At 37.1% G+C, this 21,528-nt stretch overlaps 1 protein-coding gene across 4 annotated transcripts in view; it reads right to left on the reverse strand.

Moving 5' to 3' along the window:
* Window positions 1-15,153: 15,153 nt before the first annotated feature.
* The window catches only part of pax7b (paired box 7b), a 77,669-nt gene continuing 71,294 nt past the window's right edge, over window positions 15,154-21,528 (reverse strand). For 3 of the 4 annotated variants that reach the window (XM_007246352.4, XM_007246350.4, XM_049462939.1), the window contains one exon: window positions 15,154-18,795. In XM_007246352.4, coding sequence (XP_007246414.3) covers window positions 18,680-18,795 — 116 coding nt within the window. In that variant the 3' untranslated portion in view covers window positions 15,154-18,679. The remainder of the gene's footprint in view (window positions 18,796-21,528) is intronic. The other variant, XM_022677445.2, reaches the window with a different exon arrangement.

A 21,528-nucleotide genomic window follows, 5' to 3' on the forward strand; every position in this document is an offset into this window, starting at 1 on the left:
GAGTTACGAGGAGAGGAGAAGAGAGCATTCTGGGATAAACTGGGAGATTTCTGGAGGTTGCGTATGGAATATTGCCACCATTGAATATCAAACATTGAACATTGCCACATTAAAACGATAAGCAGTCATTTACGGACATAATTATAGATTATTAATATGTCAGCATGTTTTAACAAATGAAATTCATTGAATCTCATCATGGAATGACACAACAATGAGTGAAAACAAAAAGACTTATTCAAGACAAAAAATAATATACAAAAATATTGTATAACCCCAAATCAGAAAAGGTTAGGACAGTATGGAAAATATAAAAAATTAAATGAAAACACATTCTTACATTTCCTTAATATACTGTGGTGAACGGCACTATGAACTGTTAGTAATTCAGCCTGAGTGCAGAGGGTTCAGGGAGAAGGGGAAGCATGACATGAGTCTATCTATCCCAGCATGCACCGCTGGCCAACTCTACGAGCTAAAGTGGCATACTCTTTACTGTAATACTTTTCTAAATCAATAACAGTGTTTCAGAAGTGTTCAGCATGCCAAATAATGGAGGTTTAGTTGAATTAATTAATTGTTTGCTCTTAAGTGCAATTAATGTGCGATTAGCCTTATAAAGAGCTCTCTTAGAGGAGCACTGCTGCCTCGTGCGAATTCTTCTGCATTTTAGCCTTACTACACATTAGAAAAACCTTCAGATGGTAATGCAGATTTTATGCTCAGTAATGAAGTTTTAAGTGTAACATCCACTTGAGGACAGGTCAGGAATGTAGGCCAGTTCAATAAATTCACCATCAGCCATACCTTTGTGCAGTGTGCAGCATGTGATTTTGCATTGTCTTGTTAAACTTGATGGTGATAACAGTTCTTGATGGATTCTTCTTAACAGCATCTATTTCTTCTGAGGCAGATCTGGAATAATGGCTTATCTGACCACAATACATGCTCCTGTTTCCATGGTGTGATAGTCCATTCCGATTTCTTGAATCATTTAAATTCAAGGTGTTTATGTTTTCATTTTGTTAGGGGTTTTTCATACTGCCCCAATGTTTTTTGATTTGGACTTGTACATCCATTATATATTATAATAATGTAATCAAACAAACAAAATAAATAAATTAGCTCAGCAAATAGCTGACTTGGTTCAAAACTCAAGACAAGAGAAGATTTTAGTAACACTTCAATATTATAATATTTAAACAAGCTTAGCTTCTAAAATCTTGAAGAAATGCTTTGCTACTCTCTGCAATATTTCACACAATATTTTTAATGCATAACAGTATGGCCATAGCAAAAAACTGTAGTAACAGCCATTTTAAATCTTGAATTACTGTATGCTCCTTTTGATAGTTTAGGCAGTGGTTTAGCTAACATGCTAACAGGGGACCAAAACCTTTCATTAATCTGCTTCATTAGCCTCATTTCTCTAGCACAAACTATAACCACAAAAACACACTTACTCATCGACTCATCAACTACATTTAGTACACAATAAAAAAGCACAGCAAATATTAAAGCATCTGTTCCTAATGCTTTTTTTTTATTTTAAACTGAAAGGAATAATATTCCTGAGTTGGGAAGGGACAGAATATTCTAATGGGTATCAGTGACCTGACTGACCAGACTGTCACGTCCTTGCCCTGTTTCCCTGTGTTTCCTGGCTGTGCTTCTGTTTCTCTGTGTTTGCTTACCTCTTTTATGCATGTCATTTCCCCAGGTGCGCTGGTTGTGTTCTTTTGTAGCTCTGCCCCGGTGTTGATCCGCTCTCTATCTTAACTGTTGTCACCTGTGTTCATTTGTAGCTCCGCCCCCCTAGTCCCAAGTGTTTCCTGTTTCCGGTCCTTGTCCGTCTGTATTTTTTTGTCCGTGTGTTTACTGTTCCAGTGTGGGTTCTTGTGTGTGTTATGCGTCTGTCTCACTGCGTTTCTGTTCTGTTTATATTTTAGTTTGTTCTCAGAGTTCCTGTTTGGTTTATTGTTTGTTTGTTTTCTGTTTAATCAATTATATTATTTGCGTGTGCGTCTGCTCTCCTCGTCCTTCCTTCACGCTGCGTGACACAGGCAGGTAATATTGCTCTCTATATTTTGACAATATACTCAATCACAGTTCATACACTTTTTAACCAATTTATTTTCATGACTTTTCCATGCCCATGCGAAATTTAAAACATTAGTGCAGACATGACAGATAAAACCAAAAATCAACTAAAACTATAATCAAAATTGATTACAGTAGGCCTAAAATTAATCTGAAAAAAAAAGGGTTTCTTTCAGCAATGTTGACACACAATCTTTAATAGTAAAGTGTTTGTCAAATTCTGAGAGCTCTATTGTGTAGGGCTAAACTACTTAACTTTCTCTGAGCTGATGTATTTGTTAGCTCAATCAAAATAGCATTTTTCCATTGATAAATGGAAACACATTATTTTTAATTTCCAAAACCTATCCAGTCCTGGAACGTGCTTTTCTTTTTTTCAAATTCCATGACATTTCCAGGTTTTTCATGTCAATATACTAAAGAAAACACAGAATGTCAACCAGCAATTTTATGTTTTATTTTTTTTTTACATTATCCTGCATTAAAGCTACTCTTCCACATGCTCTGTGCAATTACACATTCTAAACCAGACTGGTTTCTAAATCTCCAAATTGCTAAAACCTACAGACAGTCGCTTTAAACCACACTATTCCTTTGGCAGAATGTGAAGCAGGGAGGCTCTTGTTGGTGGATAGTTCTGGTATATCATTCTGAAATGCTAAAACCAAACCAAGATACACTGTTTTGCTGCTGCTATTCAATCCCCGCAGAGCAAGGCAGGGGCTAAGCCTCCAGCAGGAGAATTCCTCCAGCTCCCGGCGGCCGCGCTCCTCCTCGCCCGTGCCCTTTGTGGCTCACAGTGTGCAGAGGCCAGAAGAATGCGGCCAAAGCCGGCCCGGGCCCCGGAGCTGCCGCCTCACACAACTTCAATGTTAATTTCCCTTTCATCTTGTGTGTGAAATTGGCAGTGGTGTGGCGCTGACCTCTGGCATTATGAGGTCAAGTGTTGAAATCTGATGTGCGCCTCTCGGGCAGACTGAATCAGACTGACAGTGCGCACAGATAGATGATGGGGGCAGCGGGAGAAGCAGGGGCCTTTACAAGTCCTCTCCCAGTACGCAGAGGGCGTGCGGCCAGATTTCACACGAGCGAAACACTCAGGAGATTGCAGAGATTCTGTGATATTTAGACAGACATCAGTTTTCTGTAGATATACTTTTATATGTCTTCAATTCAGCAACGTTGAAAATATTAAACGTGGCAATCCAACTGCATCGATTATGGAATGTTAAATTTGTTTAGCATATTGTTCAGTATATTATTTAATATAATTTACTGTACATTTTATATACTGTGTATATACTGTACATTATTCAGGGTATTTTTATGGTATGTTTATATTATATTTTTATTTTTTTTTATATTTATTCAAAAAATAAAAAAAAGAATCATTGTTAAGAGATTTATTTTTTTTGTAAAATTTATATTAATGCTGTCATGCAAAAAAGTAAGGTCCAATTTTGCCCTTTTTGATTAGAGCATTAAAAACAGTCCAAAATGACCACATTAACTATAACAGAGTATTTTGAAGATACATTTTAAAGATTCTTGGGTAACAGTGACATTAATAATTTCACAATAGTCTCTTTTTTATATGTAATGTTTCTTACATTTATAAATAAACATCTCAAAACAATGATTTACAGACTTATCCTAGAATAGTTTACACTGTTTTTCCTGTAATCCTTCTCAGGAAAATTTTCTTAAAATGACAAGAATAGACTGGCAATTAAAAGCGTGTCATGTGATTAAAAAAAAAATCAGTATAATTGGAAAAAGAACTTTCTATTTTTAACAGATTTTACAGTCACTTTTTTGTACATTTACAAGAATTTATTCTTGATATACAGATATAATCCTTTTGTAATACAGTTCCAAGTGTAAGAAAATATAAAAAAAACAAATACATACATTTTCTCTCAGTCCTGTGGCCAAAAAAGGAGCCTTTTTACATTTTTGTCAGTGTATAACACCTGTTTTTATGATCCATTTCTTCATTCAAATAAGGTATTATTACTTAACTTTATTATTATTATTGAATTGAAAGATTAATGGGTTCCCTCAGGGCACTTATCTAATAAATGTGTATTTGGTCTTGCGAGCTTGTGACACACTGACATTTATCAGCTGTTTTAAATGTACATAAGGAAAATCCGTACTTTAGTTTTTGGCAGAGAACCTCAGGTAATTACTTAATCTGCTAACAAACCAGAGCAAGATCATCACATAATGCTGTTACTTGAGGAATGAAGAAGTTCGGGTGATGATTTAAACAGATTTAAACAGTACTAGGAGCTTGTTTTACAGCATGAACAAATGTGTAAAGAGATCAAATTCCATTGCAAGTGCAATGATTCCTTATTGAACAAGACTATAGTAATAAACTCAATTATCTATTCAAATGCTTAAACAGAGAAGAGAAGACAAGACAAGACAAACAACAAGGCAACCATGTATGCCATACTTGCGCATTAATTAATTAAAGGCCATATGTGCAGTGAAAACACACTTACACACTGGTGAGCACACTTAGAAGACACACACACAGTAAAACAGTGAGCAGTGGGCAGCATTGCTGTAGTGCTCAGGAAGTGGTGAGGGTTAAGGACCCAATAGTGGTTACCCACCAAACCTGGGTATCGAACACAACCAATGGACCTGTGCTCTAACCACTGAGACACCACTGCCCCTAAATGGTTTCTTGTCTGATTATAATGAACTTTAAAGACAAGAAGATTTTATAGATGGGTTTTTATATAACTTTTATATAACATTTGTACAGTATATCCTCCTGAGACCTGGCAATTAATTGTTATCCACTGTAGTAAAAAATAAGTCTAAGACCTATATGTGAAGCACTATTAATGCAGACATCCCAAGTTGCAAAAGTTGATTTCAGGGAGGTTACCCCCACCCCCACTCCCAAAACATTTCATGTCATATTACAATAATTATTAATATTTCCTCTGCCATGATCTGCTTTCTCTCACTCCCTGAACAAATCCTGTCCGGGAGGGGGGAAAAACACTGCCCGCCCACACTAAAAACTGATTGGCTGTCTCACAGACTCTTTGCAGAGAACAGGCCAACCAGAACCCTCTCTGTTTTCTCTCTCTCCTTACCACACGCGATTAGAGAAAAAAAAGTCTGTCGCCTGTGTGCGCGTTTGGGGCACTCATTCTCAATTCCGGGAGATTATATGTGACTCGCGGGCATCAGGGAGCCACTACCGAAATGCGGGAGACTCCCGCAGCTTCAGGGAGACTTGGTTTGTCTGTTAATGCAAACTGTCAGAATTGTAAGCTGTGTTCCAATGTTTAGGCTGTATCATAGGTGGGCTGCATTTCTCAGCCTCTACAGCATAGACAGCTGTTCCAAACAGAAGGACCTCTCGCATACAGCCAAAAAAATGCTGCCGACATAAAGAGCGTTTTGAAGGACGTAACTGATGTATCCTTCCCAGCCCTTGGTAATGTGCAATACACTCTGCACATCGAAGGATGAGTGGGGATTAAGAAAAATAGAACGGCAGCATGAAAAATTACACAATGATTTATAAATTCTATCAGTGATAAAACATAAAAGCACAGTTGCAAAAGTTTAGTTGACATTGGCGCATAATGTAACAGCAAATACTAGTTAAAGTGTTCAAAATGTGTGACTAACAGGCTACTGAAAAGGACTCTTCATAGGACAGTTCAATTCTACCTAAGGCCCGTCCAGCCTCGACTGCAGCCTACACTTTGGAAAGCAGCTTTACTGTATTGTTATAAGCCACATCCTGGGCTGTCCAAGATGACCTCAACTGTGGAGGAGGGCACAACAGAGGACAGGGACTTTCTTTGACCATTTATGTCAGCCATTTTCAATTTTACAGCAACAGGAGGGGCAGGTGTAATTATTTTTGATTCTGTTGCTAATAACCAATAAGTTACTTTACATTTTGTTTCTTAATTTTAATTTTGTACGAAATTTTGAATTTTACAGTAATTCTAACTCCCACAAGGTTATTTTTGGAATTGCGGATCAGGTTTTTGGAAATATTGTAAAGCATTCAAACCAGCAGAAGGCGTGCTTCTCTGGAAGAAGCCTTTTAGTGTTCAGATTTATTTCTATTATCTAGCTGTTTTTAATGATCATGAAATTAAAAGAATGACATACAATTGAATAAGGTACCTATATTTATAATAACCCCTATATTCTAAAACCAATGTCTGCTACAAAGCAAATATGCAAAGAACAGTGTATCATTTGTTTTTATAGCTTCTCATACTTCATACTTGTACAGTATATGTAAATAATGAAACCTTTTTTCTGGATCTTAGGAACATCTAGCACTAAAAGATGATATGAAAAATAGGAAAAAGGAAAAATAACAGAAAGGAACCTACAAAATGCTAATATATGCTAATATAAAATATACATTTTGTGTTTTGACTGCCAGTGCATGAAAACTGATGTCTGGGCTTTATCAATTTAAAAGTCTATACACATACAGTATATATATATATATATACACATATTTAAAAAGCTGCTGTGTGTTGCACTCAGTGCTGCACAGCAGAGCTTTATCTGTGTGTCTATAAAGCGATTTCATCAGCATGCGTCTGCCATATCATCCCAGCATACAGCAGCTCTCACCTCTGAATTACATGGCTGTCCCGCCGTGCGTTCTGCAATTCGCCACAAACTCCCAAACTCAAATACACAAGTTAACATCTTCTCCTCTGAAGATATTTCTAATCAGAAACACAGTAATAAATGCAATCTGCAGCAAAGAGCTGGAGCAAAGGCAGGAGGAGGGGGGGAGAAAAGGAGAGAAACATCTGAGCAGATCACTATTAGATATGATTTCCACGATAAGACTCCATAATTTGGCTTTTAGAGATAACTCCAGGGGCTGGCAGGCTGAACAGTGCCAATTTACTGTTTGTGTTTTTTCCCCCTCTTCTTCTTTTTTTTATGTTTTTTATCTCGTCTGTTGAAGGGCTTTTCATCTCTGCTGATTTTTTTTTCTTATGTTATCCCCAGAAGGTGAGATCACAAGCCAGCAGAAGGCAGACCAGCGCGCTTTAAAGCGATGGACAAAATACAAATATTTGAAAATGTATTTCATGGTAATTATGTCAAGTTTCATGGCCTGAGCAGTGCACTGAGGCACCGCCTAGATGCCTTAATTTGTATAGAAATTGTAATCATTTGTTCATTTCAAGGTGAAAATTGCATTTTTTAATTTAAATTGTATCCTGCGTGATAGGCTATTATCTAGAAAAATTGTCTCTGTGTATTAGAGTCTTTGCCCAGGCGTCACGCGTGTTAGGCCCCAACTGCCTTTCAAAAGGAGGGTTTATGCATGTATCTCCTCATAAAATGCGCTGGGGCTCGCTCATTATTTAGGTGCTCCAGTGTTGTGGCTCATTTCCATTTTTTCATTATTAATATGAATTAGTCTGAGAGCCGAGCTTCCATTTCCAAAGCAAAACACACAAACAGCACCACTGCCATTCATGTCTGACTCGGATTCTCTTGGACTGGATTGAGAAGCCCACCCTGGACTGCCATTTTTGTTTGCCTCCCGTATTTTCTATGCATAGATCTGGTTAAAGTTAAACAGAAAAGTTCAACCAAATCTATACGTAAAAAACAAATCTATACACTGTAGGTTGCCCTGTAAATGACAGTAATTAACAGGCAGCAGTTTTGTCACCATTTACTGTTACATTACAGTGCATCTACTGGCATTTATTTTAACGCTTCATATTTTTTATTGGGTCACTTAATACGATTAACCGCGTTTCTTTAGGAATATTAAAGAATGGTAATTTTTCCATTGCTTGGGGAAATTAATAAAGCCAAAAGTAACTGCATTGCAATGTTCAGTCACTAGGAAAATAGTAACTTGCTTACATGTCTGACTGTAACAAGCCAATCAACCATTATATACAGCTCTGAAAAAAATAAGAGACCACTTAAAAATGATGAGTTTATACCTAAAAATGATGAAGACCTCTGGAATATAATCAAGCGTAAGATATATGATCACCAGCCATCAAACCAAACTGAACTGCTTGAATTTTTGCACCAGGAGTGGCATAAAGTTATCCAAAAGCAGTGTGTAAGACTGGTGGAGGAGAACATGCCAAGATGCATGAAAACTGTGATTAAAACCAGGGTTATTACACCAAATATTGATTTCTGAACTCTTAAAACTGTAAACTATGTATATGAACTTGTTTTCTTTGCATTATTTGAGGTCTGAAACCTCTGCATCTTTTTTTGTTATTTCAGCCATTTCTCATTTTCTGCAAATAAATGCTGTAAATGACAATATTTCTATTTGGAATTTGGGAGAAATGTTGTCCGTAGTTTATAGAATAAAACAACAATGTTTATTTTACTGAAACATATACCTATAAATAAAAACAAAATCACATAAACTGATTCAGAAACCGAAGTGGTCTCTTATTTTTTTCCAGAGCTGTATATTAATAGACTGAATATAGAGAATGTAGCCCTGGGGTGGACAAGACTATACACTGATGGTGAGTAAGGTATGGGGGGAGGCATGCAAATAATTATGCAATTATAAAAATAAATGGTGTCAGAAGCCAATAGGAAAATTAATCTATAAATGTAGCACAAGGAAAACAACTTCAGGACCTTTATCAGTATATATTTCAAATAAAAACCACCTGAAAAAGAAATATGACAGCTCTTCTCAGTACCTGTGTCCCTTAAACTAGCACTAAACTGATTTCCCAGCATTCATTGCTAGTTGTTGTTAGTTATTGTAATTAGGAAACTCTTACAGGTGTGTTCTGTATTTGATTGAAACAGTACTTTACTCTTTCATCTATCAGTTTGTTACCGTGCTGGAGGGTTTTATCTCTCTTCTGCTCTCTCTCTCTCTCTCTCTCTCTCTCTCTCTCTCTCTTTCCTGAGGTGAAACTGATAGAGAGAGGTAGCTATAAGGATATTAGAAAGGTGAGGGACATGAAAGCAGCGTTTGGAACAGGCCCGGGTCGACCAGACGGCTTTAAAGTGTCGCCGGCCGCACCGGTGAAGACTTTTCAATAGGACATATTGAGTGATTCTGAGAGCGAGCAGGGTTAGCTAGACTTCCAGTTCACTCACAGCTTAATTCTGAAGTGATGCTGGAGTGTGGAGATTAGAGACTGGGGGGGCAGGGAGGGGCATCCAGAGCAGGCAGGTTAAGGAATAGCAGGGTTACTATGGAGGACTATAATCTTGTATTTCAGTGCCTGGAGACGGCAAATGAAAGGCTTGGCTTAGAAGAGGAAAAACTTCCCATGAATTGAAGGAAGGAATAAAATTGTCTTAACCATATTGACATCCACAGCAGAAAAAAGAAAAAAAAAGCCATTGTGTGAGTATAATGCGCCCCCCTATCTAACAATGGTTTCAGTTAAAAGGATACATTCTTTCCTCTATAACAATCTCCTAGTAAGTAGTCTACTTACCGATCCAGGTTATTAGGCAATCATGCGATCTGTCGGTGTAAGCTGATTGTGAGAATGTGGAATCCCCTCAGTGCAGATCAGACAGCCAGGCTCAGGTACAGAATGTATCCTGGAATAATTATGGGATTTAAGGAGATGTTAGGCTTTGTAAGTGCTCTCTTTGTGACATTTTCCAGTGGTTGACACACAGCAGAGTCCCGAAAGCACAATAGCCTCAGGGAGCGTTCGGAAGAGGAGGGGTTAAACTTCTTCAGACATGTTTTAATCAATTCATACCTTGTTCCGTTTTTTTCCTCTTGTAATGATAATGTTTTGCTGACCCAAAATACTCATGATCAACAAAGCCTCTGAAATGCTTTAAAATGCTCTGAAATGCTTTGTGTCATATTGTTAATAATATATACTATACTATATATAAATATATTTCTTTTTTTTATATAAAAGTGGTATTCTCTTTCAAACTAATTCAGTCTTGGTAAGTTACTGTTGTTTACAGTTCACAGATTTATGTTCCTGTTTTTTTTAGTTACTGTAATGGGTGGGGAGCAGTAGCTCTCCAGCCCAGAAGGTTGTAGAACCCAAGTGTAGAGCAGCAGAATACAAAGCAGGTAAACTTCGCAGAAAACAAAAACCCGAAAACAGGCGGGGAAAAAAAAACAAAAACGGTTGGAGACCCGAGAAAGGCTGCAAAAGTATTCGCGCCAAGCGCGAGAACGGTTGGAGACCCGAGAGAGGCCGGAAACGAACTCTCGCCCAGCGCGAGCGAGGGGGAAGTAAACAAAGCTGACCAGAAAAGCTTGGCCGCCCCTTATAACCCGGGGGAGAGATAGAAAACTAAACTAACGGCTTCTCAGAACTGAAAGGGGAGTGTATAAGGTGGTTGTGGACTGAGCTGTGGTTCTGCCGGGGGGGGGAAAGGAGGAACCGGGGGTCTACAAACAAAAAGGTAAACAAAGGAGAGCGGCTGCAAGCCTCGCACCGCTCACACACTCACTCAGTCACTCACCCACCTGCTGGATAGAGAGTGAGCGCGAGGGAGGGGGGAGCAGAGCAGAGAGACGCTCAGCCCTGGCTCCCACAGACTCGAGAGAGAAAGAGAGGGATAGGGGAAACTCGAGAGAGGAGGAGAAAGCCGGATATGCTGTCCAGAACTCACTCCAAAGCACAGGCAGGAAAACGACACTTGCCGTGGATAGAGCAGGCAGGAAAAGAGAGCCGGAGCTCAGAGGAAAATCCGGCATAGATTCGCTCCGATTAGCTCCAAAGATCCAGCGCCGAGTGGTTGATTGGCGTTGCTTAAAAGGTGTATAAAGCAGGTGTTAGAAATTAGCCAAATTAACCCTCTGCCTTCCGATATGGGAGGTTAGGTTTGCACTGTGTTTAATATAAAAGTTGCATTTAAGGTTCAAGGGAGCTGCTCACTACTAAACAACTAAACAACACTATATGTAAAGAAAACAGTAGCTTGCACATCATTTAAAATAGTGTTGATTGTTCACAAATCAAGTCAAAGTCAAAAGGCTTTTTATTGTCATTACATCTGAGTACAGATACACAGTGTAACGAAATAACGTTCCTCCGGAAACATGGTGCAACATGGAACAACAATACAAAAGACAACAATGTGCAAAAGCTTAACGATAAAAAATGTAACTATAAAACTATAACACTACAATAAATAGAACAGACAGAATGAGGTGAGAATATGGTGTTGAGATATGTAACATATAGGTTATACATCTTCACAGCAGTTACTGAGGTAAAGAGCTATATTTCTTATAGAATGAGCGTCAAATATTGCTTATATGTATGGAAACATTTCTGTATCTGTGTGCTGAGTGTTAGTGTGTGTGCGTAGAGTGGTGGGGGGGTTCAGTTCAGTTTTTGTGTGAGTGTGTAGAATGAGTAGTAGTGGGGGTTCAGCTCTGTCTCTGAGTGTTGAGGAGTCTGACTGCCTGGTGGATGAAGCTGTTACAGAGTCTGGTAGTGAAGGCTTGAATGCTCCAGTATCTTCTGCCAGACGGCATCAGAGCGAAGCGTCTGTGTGTGAGGGATGGGTGGGGTCGTCCACAATGCTTTGAGTTACAGCTATGCAACCTTAAAGATCTGAAGTCATATACTTTGTTTGCTGTGTGCGCACACATTATTGTCTTCATAATGTGATGAAGACTTTGTTTTTATAGTTTTTTTTTATGTCACACATGCAGCAGGACATGTTTGTGCACAATAGACACATTATTGTTACATAGAAACATGAAGGTGAAGCGTTGAGACATGAGACAAAAACAGGAAAGAATCAACTAAAAGAAAGAGGAAAATTTTATTGGAATGTCTACACAGCCTAAAAAATTAAAGGTCATCCCTGAAAACATGTAATTATTTAACAATAACTTTCTATGTAATGAAATGTACATATTAAATTAAATACTATTTTTTTTTTTGTATTTATTTACTTATTACTTTACATGGAAAACAGTTCCACAGTTCTATTCTTAAGTCTTAAGTGCTTTTTTTTTTTTTTCAAAAGAAAAAGCATCTGCTCTGTTTATAGCAGTGTTGTCCACATCCAAAAACTGATTTTTTTTTATGACAACACGTTATGTTGCAGACAGCTGAATCATAAAGAGTCCTCAGTGCATAATTCCATACCATTGACATTTCATCATAGTGTACAGTTGCTGGAAGATCCCTAAAGGGCTTCTGATGAGCTCCATCACAATGCAGATCTTTATGAAAGTCTGCAGATCTCTAAATGAATGAACAGATCGATGCACCTCTGCGAGGAAGAAGGTATCTGAACAGCTCGTCAGTTTATAACCCGCGCTCTCCACTCGTCTCGGGCCCCATAAGCCACGGGCAGCACATTGGCTGGTATTCAGAGGCTCCGTGCCCAGACGATGCCCTCATGGTCAGGTCTGAAGTGGATGGCCCGGGGGTGTGCAGCCAGCACACAGGCTCTCTGTGAAGGCAGCGGCTCTGAAGCATCTCTGTTGTGACACTGCTTTTAAACGTTTCTTTATTCGCTCACAGCTCGGCTCAATTTCTGGGAACTATTTTTAGTATCTTAAATCACTACGACTGTCAAGATGCTCTCGACTTCAAAGGCGCTGCAAAATACTGCTTTGTTGGGAAGGGGATTAAATCATGATTACAGTTTTTAGCAACATCAAAGCGCCCAACACAGTGTGTTTGATACATGCCAATAAATATTCACACTTTTAAGAATTACTGACTAGAAACATCAGTGATTTAAACCTGTATACAGACTCTTTCAGTTCTGAGTTTATTCCTGAAAAAAATAGAAGGCAGGGACAAAATAGAATATTATAATGCACAAATAGTAATCCACCAAATATACTGCTATATGTATGTTAATATAAATATGATCTGATGCATTAAACAATATATAAAGAACAGTGTAAATTTACGCTAAACAATATACAGTACAAAACCAAGGACAGATCCACTCAAACACAGTATCATACAAACATACAAACAAGTGTGTGAGAAATATATGTATAGAGAGTAGCAAGTAGATTACCCTGGTTAACCTAAATAGCATAATCAGTAAAATATTGCATGCCCTCATTTCCTAAATACATAAAATTGAAGCTTCATGAATGATGTATTAGTTTAATACTGTAAATATAATAAATTTCTGTTATTAAAGTACTGTTTTTAAAATGATAAAAAGGAAAAAAGCCTGACAGAAGGTTGGGTAACCTGTATGTTCAGTTCTCAGTAGCAAACCAATGATTAATTAACAGCTTGCTAACACTTTTTATAACCGGCTAAAAGTCTCTCTGTGCTTGTGTTTAGAAGAATTTCACCTGTTCTTTCTTGCAAAAATCTTCTTGTTCTGTGAGATTCTTGCTAATATAATTCATTACATTATAAAAGTGCAGACTTACACTTTAATTATATTTTATTTCCACTCTTTTTTTCTGTCTTGTATGCATCCACCCTTTTATAGTGAGCTGCACAACAGGGTGGACAATGAACAATGACAAAGTGGACAATTTTAACAATAATTGGCATTTAATAAAAACATGGTTGACTTAAAGTTGCAAACTTTTTAATAGTCAATAGTGATCTTGTTCTTTTTAAAAAATAAATTTAGATTTTCCTAAAATTATTTTAGGAAATATTTACTGTGCTTAGCTAACCATGATCAGCAAACTAAAGTCAAATTTATATTGTTATTTATCACCAAAGGTAAGTACATTTTATCATGTTTTATCATCCTTTAACATGCCTTGTCCTTTATAAGGGCTACAGATTTTCTTGTTTTCTCTACTCCACTTAATAATTCCATCAACCCAAATTCTGCATGTTTGAAAACGTAAAAACTAGACAAACATAACGAAACTAACGAAATGTTTGGAGGACATGAACTGTTTGATTTGTATTCAGGACAATATTGATTTCAAAATGAAGTTCAGAAAAGATCCAATTTTATGATTTTATTCATTATATTTTGACATTAGCAGATTTACTGAAATATTTTTATATATGTTCTATTACAATTACAATTATGCTTTACAGTAGTTTTTTTATGTAATGCTTAAATAGAAATCCTCAAGATTTAGTGGTGTACTGTCAGGCAGACAATTTTTTTCAAAATTATTTTAATTACCTTAATTTTTGGTGGTTGGTGTGGCACAGTGGATAACACAACCCACTGCCAGTGAGCTACCACATCATGTGGGAGACAAGGGTTCAATTCCCGGTCTGGGTGACTATGCTGCGCTACACCAAAAAAAAGAGTCCTTGGGGCTAATTAGCTAATATTAACAAATTAATATTGTTATTTGCTCAACATGGAGCAGCACATGTCCTTTTCAATCATTTTAAAATAAAACAGTGAGAAAGAAAGTTGTGATGTCACTTATGTTAAAGGTTACTTAAAAGGTAAAAGGGTTGGCTAGCCCAGAAGGTGTGACAAGGTGTTCTTAGAAACATTTAAATAGCTTAATACATATATATATATATATTGAAAATAGCTAAATGGATTGGCTAATTGAAACGCTTAATTAATCAAAATTAATTTCAAAATAATCAAATTAATTTCAAAATTTTAAGAAATATCATTTAAAAACATTAAAACAGCCTCTACTGTAGAAAATGTACAAAAACGTACTTTAAAGTAAATGTTAACATTCTTCTAGATTTGTAATAATAATGTTAATTCAGAGTAAATCTATACTATGCTTCAAACACAAAAACTATATGTTATAGTCATGTTGACTCCAAGCTTTCCCATGCCACAGTATCTAATCAATACTGTTTTAGCCTACATATTTCTCACATTCTTTAAAGACTGCTGGAGACTGAATATAAATATGTAAATATGATAATATTTTGAAAAAAAGCTTGAGACACAGAAGAAACAGAAGAGCGGTTGGTGGTGTTTGTCCAGTTTTTTTTTTTTTTTTCGAGCTTTAATCAATAACAGTGCTACAGTAAAGACACCAACAGGCTGAAGGTAGGAAAGCCAATACAAGTTCCCACTACGCTATTGTTTCTTACAGCAGAATAAATTATGCCATGATAATATACATACATGCTGAACAGAAAAAAAAGATAACAAAGCAAATTACAAACGTTTGGAGAAACATAAAAAAACAACCGAAAAAGGAGTGATCTACGTAGGAATGTGAACGTGATGGTCCAACTGAAGCTAGAAAGCAATTTGGGGAGGCGGCGCCAACACCGCCAAGTAAAATAGTGCTTTAAATATCTCAAAGGTAGATTAATGCTTGTGTTAGAAATGAGTGCTACACACTAAAAACGCTTTTTTTTTCTTTACAGTTCTTCTTTTTTGTCTTTCTTATTTTTATTACAAAAGGTTTGAAGTGTTAAAATGAAATGCTAGCAGTCTTTGTTGGCACGAGGTCGTGTGCCTGAGTGAGTTGGTTTTCGTTTTTCCTGAATACATGCGTTAGCCTGGGCGCTGGGTCATGATGTGGCCTGGACGTGGGCTCGTCGATAGTTTCTGATTGGTTCAGTCTGGAAAAGCTCCACCCACCAGCCCCCATTAGCATTGTCACGGTGCATTTCTGGGCGGCACCCAGGAATGGGCGGGTGTTGGTCCTGGACAGCAGGTAAAGTGTCTGAGCTCTCAGTTCACTCTCAGTTCATCCTGGTCGTGGAGGTCCTGTCGCTGTGTAACGATGCTGTGATTTGTAGAGCGTTGTGAGTGAGGTGCTCTATTGAGACTTTAAGTAGGGAATCAAAGGAAAAAATGTAAACTCATAACACTGATTATTTATGTGGCTCAAAATCAATCAACACCTTCTCCTGTGAGGGATTTAGCTTTTTTAGACACTTCTTACATAAATGAGAAATTTACATACAAGCAGTTTATCTTTTGTATCTTGGGTATAAGAAAGAAACCAAAAGAGAGCAAATCATTTGTCGTAGTTTTTAAGGAATTTTTAGACACCGTGGCAATAAATCTCGTCTACTCCACTCTTAAACAAAGCTGTTTGGTCTGTTTTTTTTTTTCTCATCAACAACCAATTCACATTCAAGTGCTACTACAGTTTTGTTCTTTTTCATCTTCATAAGAAGCAAAAGTAGTTTGAAATCCGAGCTCAAACAATGCCCTATAAAATCTAGAATCTACATTTCAACTGCAAACTGTGAGGTAATCATTGCTGAATGTATACCTGTGATTGAGTTGTTGACAGAAAGGCAGCATACAGGAACAAAACAAGAAAAAGAAAGAAAATGTGGAATGTCATCTACAGCTCTGGAAAAAAATAAGAGACCACTTTCTGAATCAGTTTCTCTGATTTTGCTATTTAGATTTAACTACTAATATTGTCATTTAGAGCATTTATTTGCAGAAAGTGAGAAATGGCTGAAACAAAAAAAAAGATGCAGAGCTTTCAGACCTCAAATAATGCAAAAAAAAAAACAAGTTCATATTCATAAAGTTTTACGAGTTCAGAAATCAATATTTGGTGGAAGAACCCTGGTTTTTAATCACAGTTTTCGTGCATTTTCAGGCATGTTCTCCTCCACCAGTCTTACACAATGCTTTTGGATAGCTTAATGCCACTCCTGGTGCAAACAATTACAGTTCAACAGTTCAGCTTGGTTTGATGGCTTGTGATCATCCATCTTTTTCTTAATTATATTCCAGAGGTTTTCAATTTGGTAAAATCAAAGTAACTCATCATTTTTAAGTGGTCTTTTATTTTTTTTTCCACAGAGCTGTAGTTATATACACAGTTCAGTCAGAATATTATTACCACCTCTATGACCAGTTTCTTGAGTTACTTTCTTTGTCTTATCATCTTATCAGCTCCACATATATAAGCATAGTTAATCACTTTTTTCTATAGACTGTTCTTTTATAACAGTCTGTAATCCTGTATCTGTTTTTCTGCATGCTTTATTATCCTCCTTTCAGCCTGTTCTTCAATGATCAGGATCCTACAGGAGAGACCACCACGAACCAGATATAACAGGTACTGTATTGTTAGTGATGCTGAGGTGTTTAAATACAGTGTCTGATCTATTTATAACAAACCACCTCCACCATGTCAGTATCATTGCAGTGGTGAGAATGACCCATCGCCCAAACAGCTAGTAGCTTAACCTGATCTGTGGTGGTACTGTGGAGTCCTGAGCATTGAAGAACAAGGTGAACGGAAGGTGAATATTAAAGTATGCAGAGAAACAGTTCAACTATAGTCTGTAATTATAGAACTACAGAGTGTGCCGATATAGGTCGAAATACGGAGGCAGTAATAATATTCTGACTGGAATGTGTAAAAAAAAAAATAGGAATCGAGCACCGTTTTAGAACTAAAATGCTATAATGTAAAGGCAATACACATACTGCCCTAAAATAGTTTGGAAAAGTACTAAAGTCCATGTGCAATTCAGGGGTTACTTGTGCTTTAAGATCTTTAAGTGGAAATACTTCAGTAAAATTGAATAAGATTGATTGCTTTAATCAAAAATTAAGTAATTTTCTAGGTTTAATGCTTGAGGAATGTCAGTGCTGTCTTCCTTCTCTATAAGACAAACTCACCATAAATAATACTGATGACTGTTCTCTCCCATTAAAACATAAAAAGGCTTTAAAAGGCTGCTGCTCCCATCGCTTTAAGACTTTTTTAACATTTTATACGTATTTATATTTCTAACCACTGTGCTGTTGTTGTTTTTTTTTTCCCAGTGGCCGCTACATGTGAGGACGAAGGGAAAAGGAAAGGGATTGGAAATTCCTGGAGCCCTCATTGGCCACTCTCTCTCCCCCCAGAGGACTCCGCTGAGCTAGACACCCCACCGACTCGCCCAGATCTCTCGGAATGTCAAGCTTGAGATTAAAATGTGAAGGTCGAATAACACGCATTGCAGGCAGCTCGAAAAGCTATCAGCCTCTCTCCATGCTCACCTCCACAACGTGCTAAAAAACAGACCTTTGCAGAGGAACCCGAAACGACGAAATAATAATAATAATAATATTAATAATAATATAATAAAAAAAAAACAGAACATCATTACAATAATAATTTGCAACGGTAATAGAAACAACCACAATCATTATATCAAATATAATCGAAATACCATCATTTGGAGTCAGTCTTATGAACATTTCAGAGAAGAGGGCAGCGGGGCCGCGATCATCGCAGGCCTGTGTGTGTGTGTGTGTGTGTGTGATCAGAACATTGACTGCTGACGGCTAGGGCACCGCGGCGACCCTGATGCGGGCCCAGATAACAGACGCTGCTTTCCTCCAGCCCCTCTGAGACCCTGAAAGAGTCTCTTTGTTGAGATGGTTGAGGAGGTTCAGAGTGGAAGCGGTTTTGTAGGGAGAGACAGAGAGAGAGAGATATGAGAGGCGGCACTCGAGTGTCTAGTGTTTATTAAATGGCTTTTGTATTCACTCAGCCATAGGTCAGGAGTCTAAGGCTGTCCATGATTTTAGCTCCTTCTCTGTCGTTCTCTTCTTCTCACGCAGCGCAGAGAGAGTAAGAGATAGAGAAAGAGAGAGAGATAGAAATAGAGAAGTGTCGTGATGGAAGATGGAGGAATGCTGGCGAAGGAGAAGAGAAGCTGTGGTCTCGAGGACGAGAGCATCAATAGGCCTGGCCTGTCTCCACCTGTAGAAGTCCCAGCACGGCCGAGTGCTCCCCCAGCTTCATTCTCCTCTGTGTGGACAAGCTCACATTCTTCGCCAGGTAGTCCACTGCTGCTGTTTAAAAAAATAAATAAATAAAAAAGACAAGGAAAATGTGAGATATGAGCTTTATGTTCCATAAGGCAGTGTTAGAATTTAATTCAGCTTAAATCAGGTATAATTACCTGTAATGCAGAAGCAAAACAAAATGATTCCTGTTTTTTTTTCTACTACTGTTGTGAATCGTCGCTGTCCAATGAAAAACAAGTATCTTCCTTTTTGTCAACAAACTGACCCCAAATGATAAATACAGCAATAGAATTTCTCCTAAGAAAATTACCTAAAATTAACTTCTATTGAAACTTAAGAAGGATTTATCTCTCTTCTATTAAGTTGCTCGTTTGGGGCTACATGTTTTTCATTGGACAACGATGATATTCATCTTGATATAGAAAAACAAGATCTAACAGCTAAAACAAATACAAACAGATATAAGTATATACACATTTCAGCTTTTTGTTGGTGCTTTAGTATTAAGCATTTGCTCTGAATTTCTATTTAGGAAAAAATACAGCGCATCCAACAACATCCAACAAACAAAGATAATTATCGGAATACTTGGCCTTTTATCCCTCAAAACTTTTATGAAAAAAAAATATTTTAGACTATTTATCATATTTCACAAGACAGTCTACACAACAATCATAGTTTCCCATCTTAATTACTTTTTTATTTATTTCCTGTCATTTTGTGTCCATGACAGAATGAACAATAACAGGATGAACAATGACAGGGTGGACAATTTTAGCAAAACTGGAGTTGAGCTAGAGCTGCAAACACTTAGATACTGTTCATGATGACATTTTTCTGTTTCAAAAACATATTTTGATTTTCTGTAATTATAGAATTACCATGAAAGGCAGACAGCTTAAGCTACTGTATACCTCAGGTAGATATGAAGACAAAACCTATGAGAAATAACAGGTAGAATAGATATTATAGATAATGTCTCTTTTCAGTTTCTTGGTTGTGATGTCATTGATGTCTTAGATAACTTTCTTAAAGGGGCGAAGTTATCTCAAGATGACAGGGTGGACAGGGAATTCTCAGACTAATTTAAATAGCTTGATATGAAACTGTATACAATTTATAAAAAGTACTTTAAAGTCAAGGTTATATTTTTAAGAAGAATGCATTCTTTGAGACTTAATTTTGAGAAATGTATTCCTACACAGTATTTTTGCACACATTTAAACAACTATGCTCTGGACTAAAAAAAACACTTTACCAATATATTAATAGGTTTGCTACAGTGGAGGAAATTTTGTTTTGAGCTGAATTGTGCTGGACAGGGGTATTCCAGCAGCACGGCTGGACCTCCAGAGTACCAGATGATTGTATAAAGTAATTATGTGGAGCATAAGCTGGACTTCCCAACCACTGACTAATATGCAGCTGACTAAGATGACGGCCGTTCAGGGAAATAAATGAACCACCTGTTCCCCGCTGCCATTCACTCCTGTCATACAGAGTTTGGCTCAGTGCATTCCTCATTAGCTCTGTCATCTCTGCTTTCTGCGTTCCACACTCCTCCATCATCCAGCATCAGATCAGGACATGCTGCTCATCCTGCAATCTACTCTACATCATCCTTCTCCTCAACCATCCGCACCTGATTATGAACCGTCTCCAGCGAGCCAGGGACCACATACATTTTCAAACACTGCATTTTTGGCTACAATTTCATAACCAGGTTGATATTAATTCCTCAATTCCACAATTTCTCACACTGGCTTGGGTGTGTATGACTGTAAGAGAGGAGTATGCACAAAAAAGATAGGTAGAGAATTCAAACAGATACCCTGTAAACCCACAAGTAGTTTGAACTCAAATACATAAAGTCTGTTTTATGACAAATTCGATATTTCCAAACATCACTTAACTATTTATTAAATTATTAAAATTCAGAGTTGTAATTTTTGTTGCATTGTTGTGTGACTCTCTTCTATGCTTTAAATATATATATATTTTTCATAATAAATCCATAATATTTAATTTAAACAGTTTAGTCTCCCCTATTACTGTTTCACTTATTCCTATTTCCATTAAACATTACCCCATCTGAAATCAAATCTTCAACAGGAAGTGACATCAGCTGGTTCTTCTGAAGATCATGGGAAGACCAAAATTAAGTTCCCTGATTTATTTTTCTGTATATTTGATTTTATTGTAACTATAACTGAGGAGGTCAATCTCAACACTCTTTCCTGTTACCTACGTTAATTCTTAGGTCTTATTTGTTCATTTTTAAAATACACATTTTGGAGAAATCAGTAGAATGTGCTTAGTGTCCTCATGCTATTAGCATACCTGCCATTTAGCTATTTTTCATGTTTTTGCTAATTCTAAAATTTCTCTTACCTTTATTCCTGTTACTCAAAACATAAAAGTTGTCAGTAACAGGAGAGAGTTCCAGTAACAGAAATGAGTGCCAGTAACAGGAGTGATTTTTTTGTCATAAATATCAATTATTTGAACATGCAGTCAACCGATTATTTAAAATAAAGACTTTTATAAGAGGTTATTAGATTCAGAGTTGAAAAAAGATAAAAAATAAATAAATGTAATTTGGAAGAGTTACAACAAGCAAATGGCACCCATTTGGCGGAATGGCCATATACATATAAAAATGTGTTTATTTAAAAGATTATTGAGTTCAATCAACTATTGAATAATTAAGTAGCGTCTGTTGCCATTGGCACTGTCAGTGTGTAGTCACTCCCCCATGCTACCTAAAAGTTAACACGT

The sequence above is a fragment of the Astyanax mexicanus genome, chromosome 13, assembly GCF_023375975.1.
Source record: "Astyanax mexicanus isolate ESR-SI-001 chromosome 13, AstMex3_surface, whole genome shotgun sequence".
NCBI classification, from domain to species: Eukaryota; Metazoa; Chordata; class Actinopteri; order Characiformes; family Acestrorhamphidae; genus Astyanax; species Astyanax mexicanus.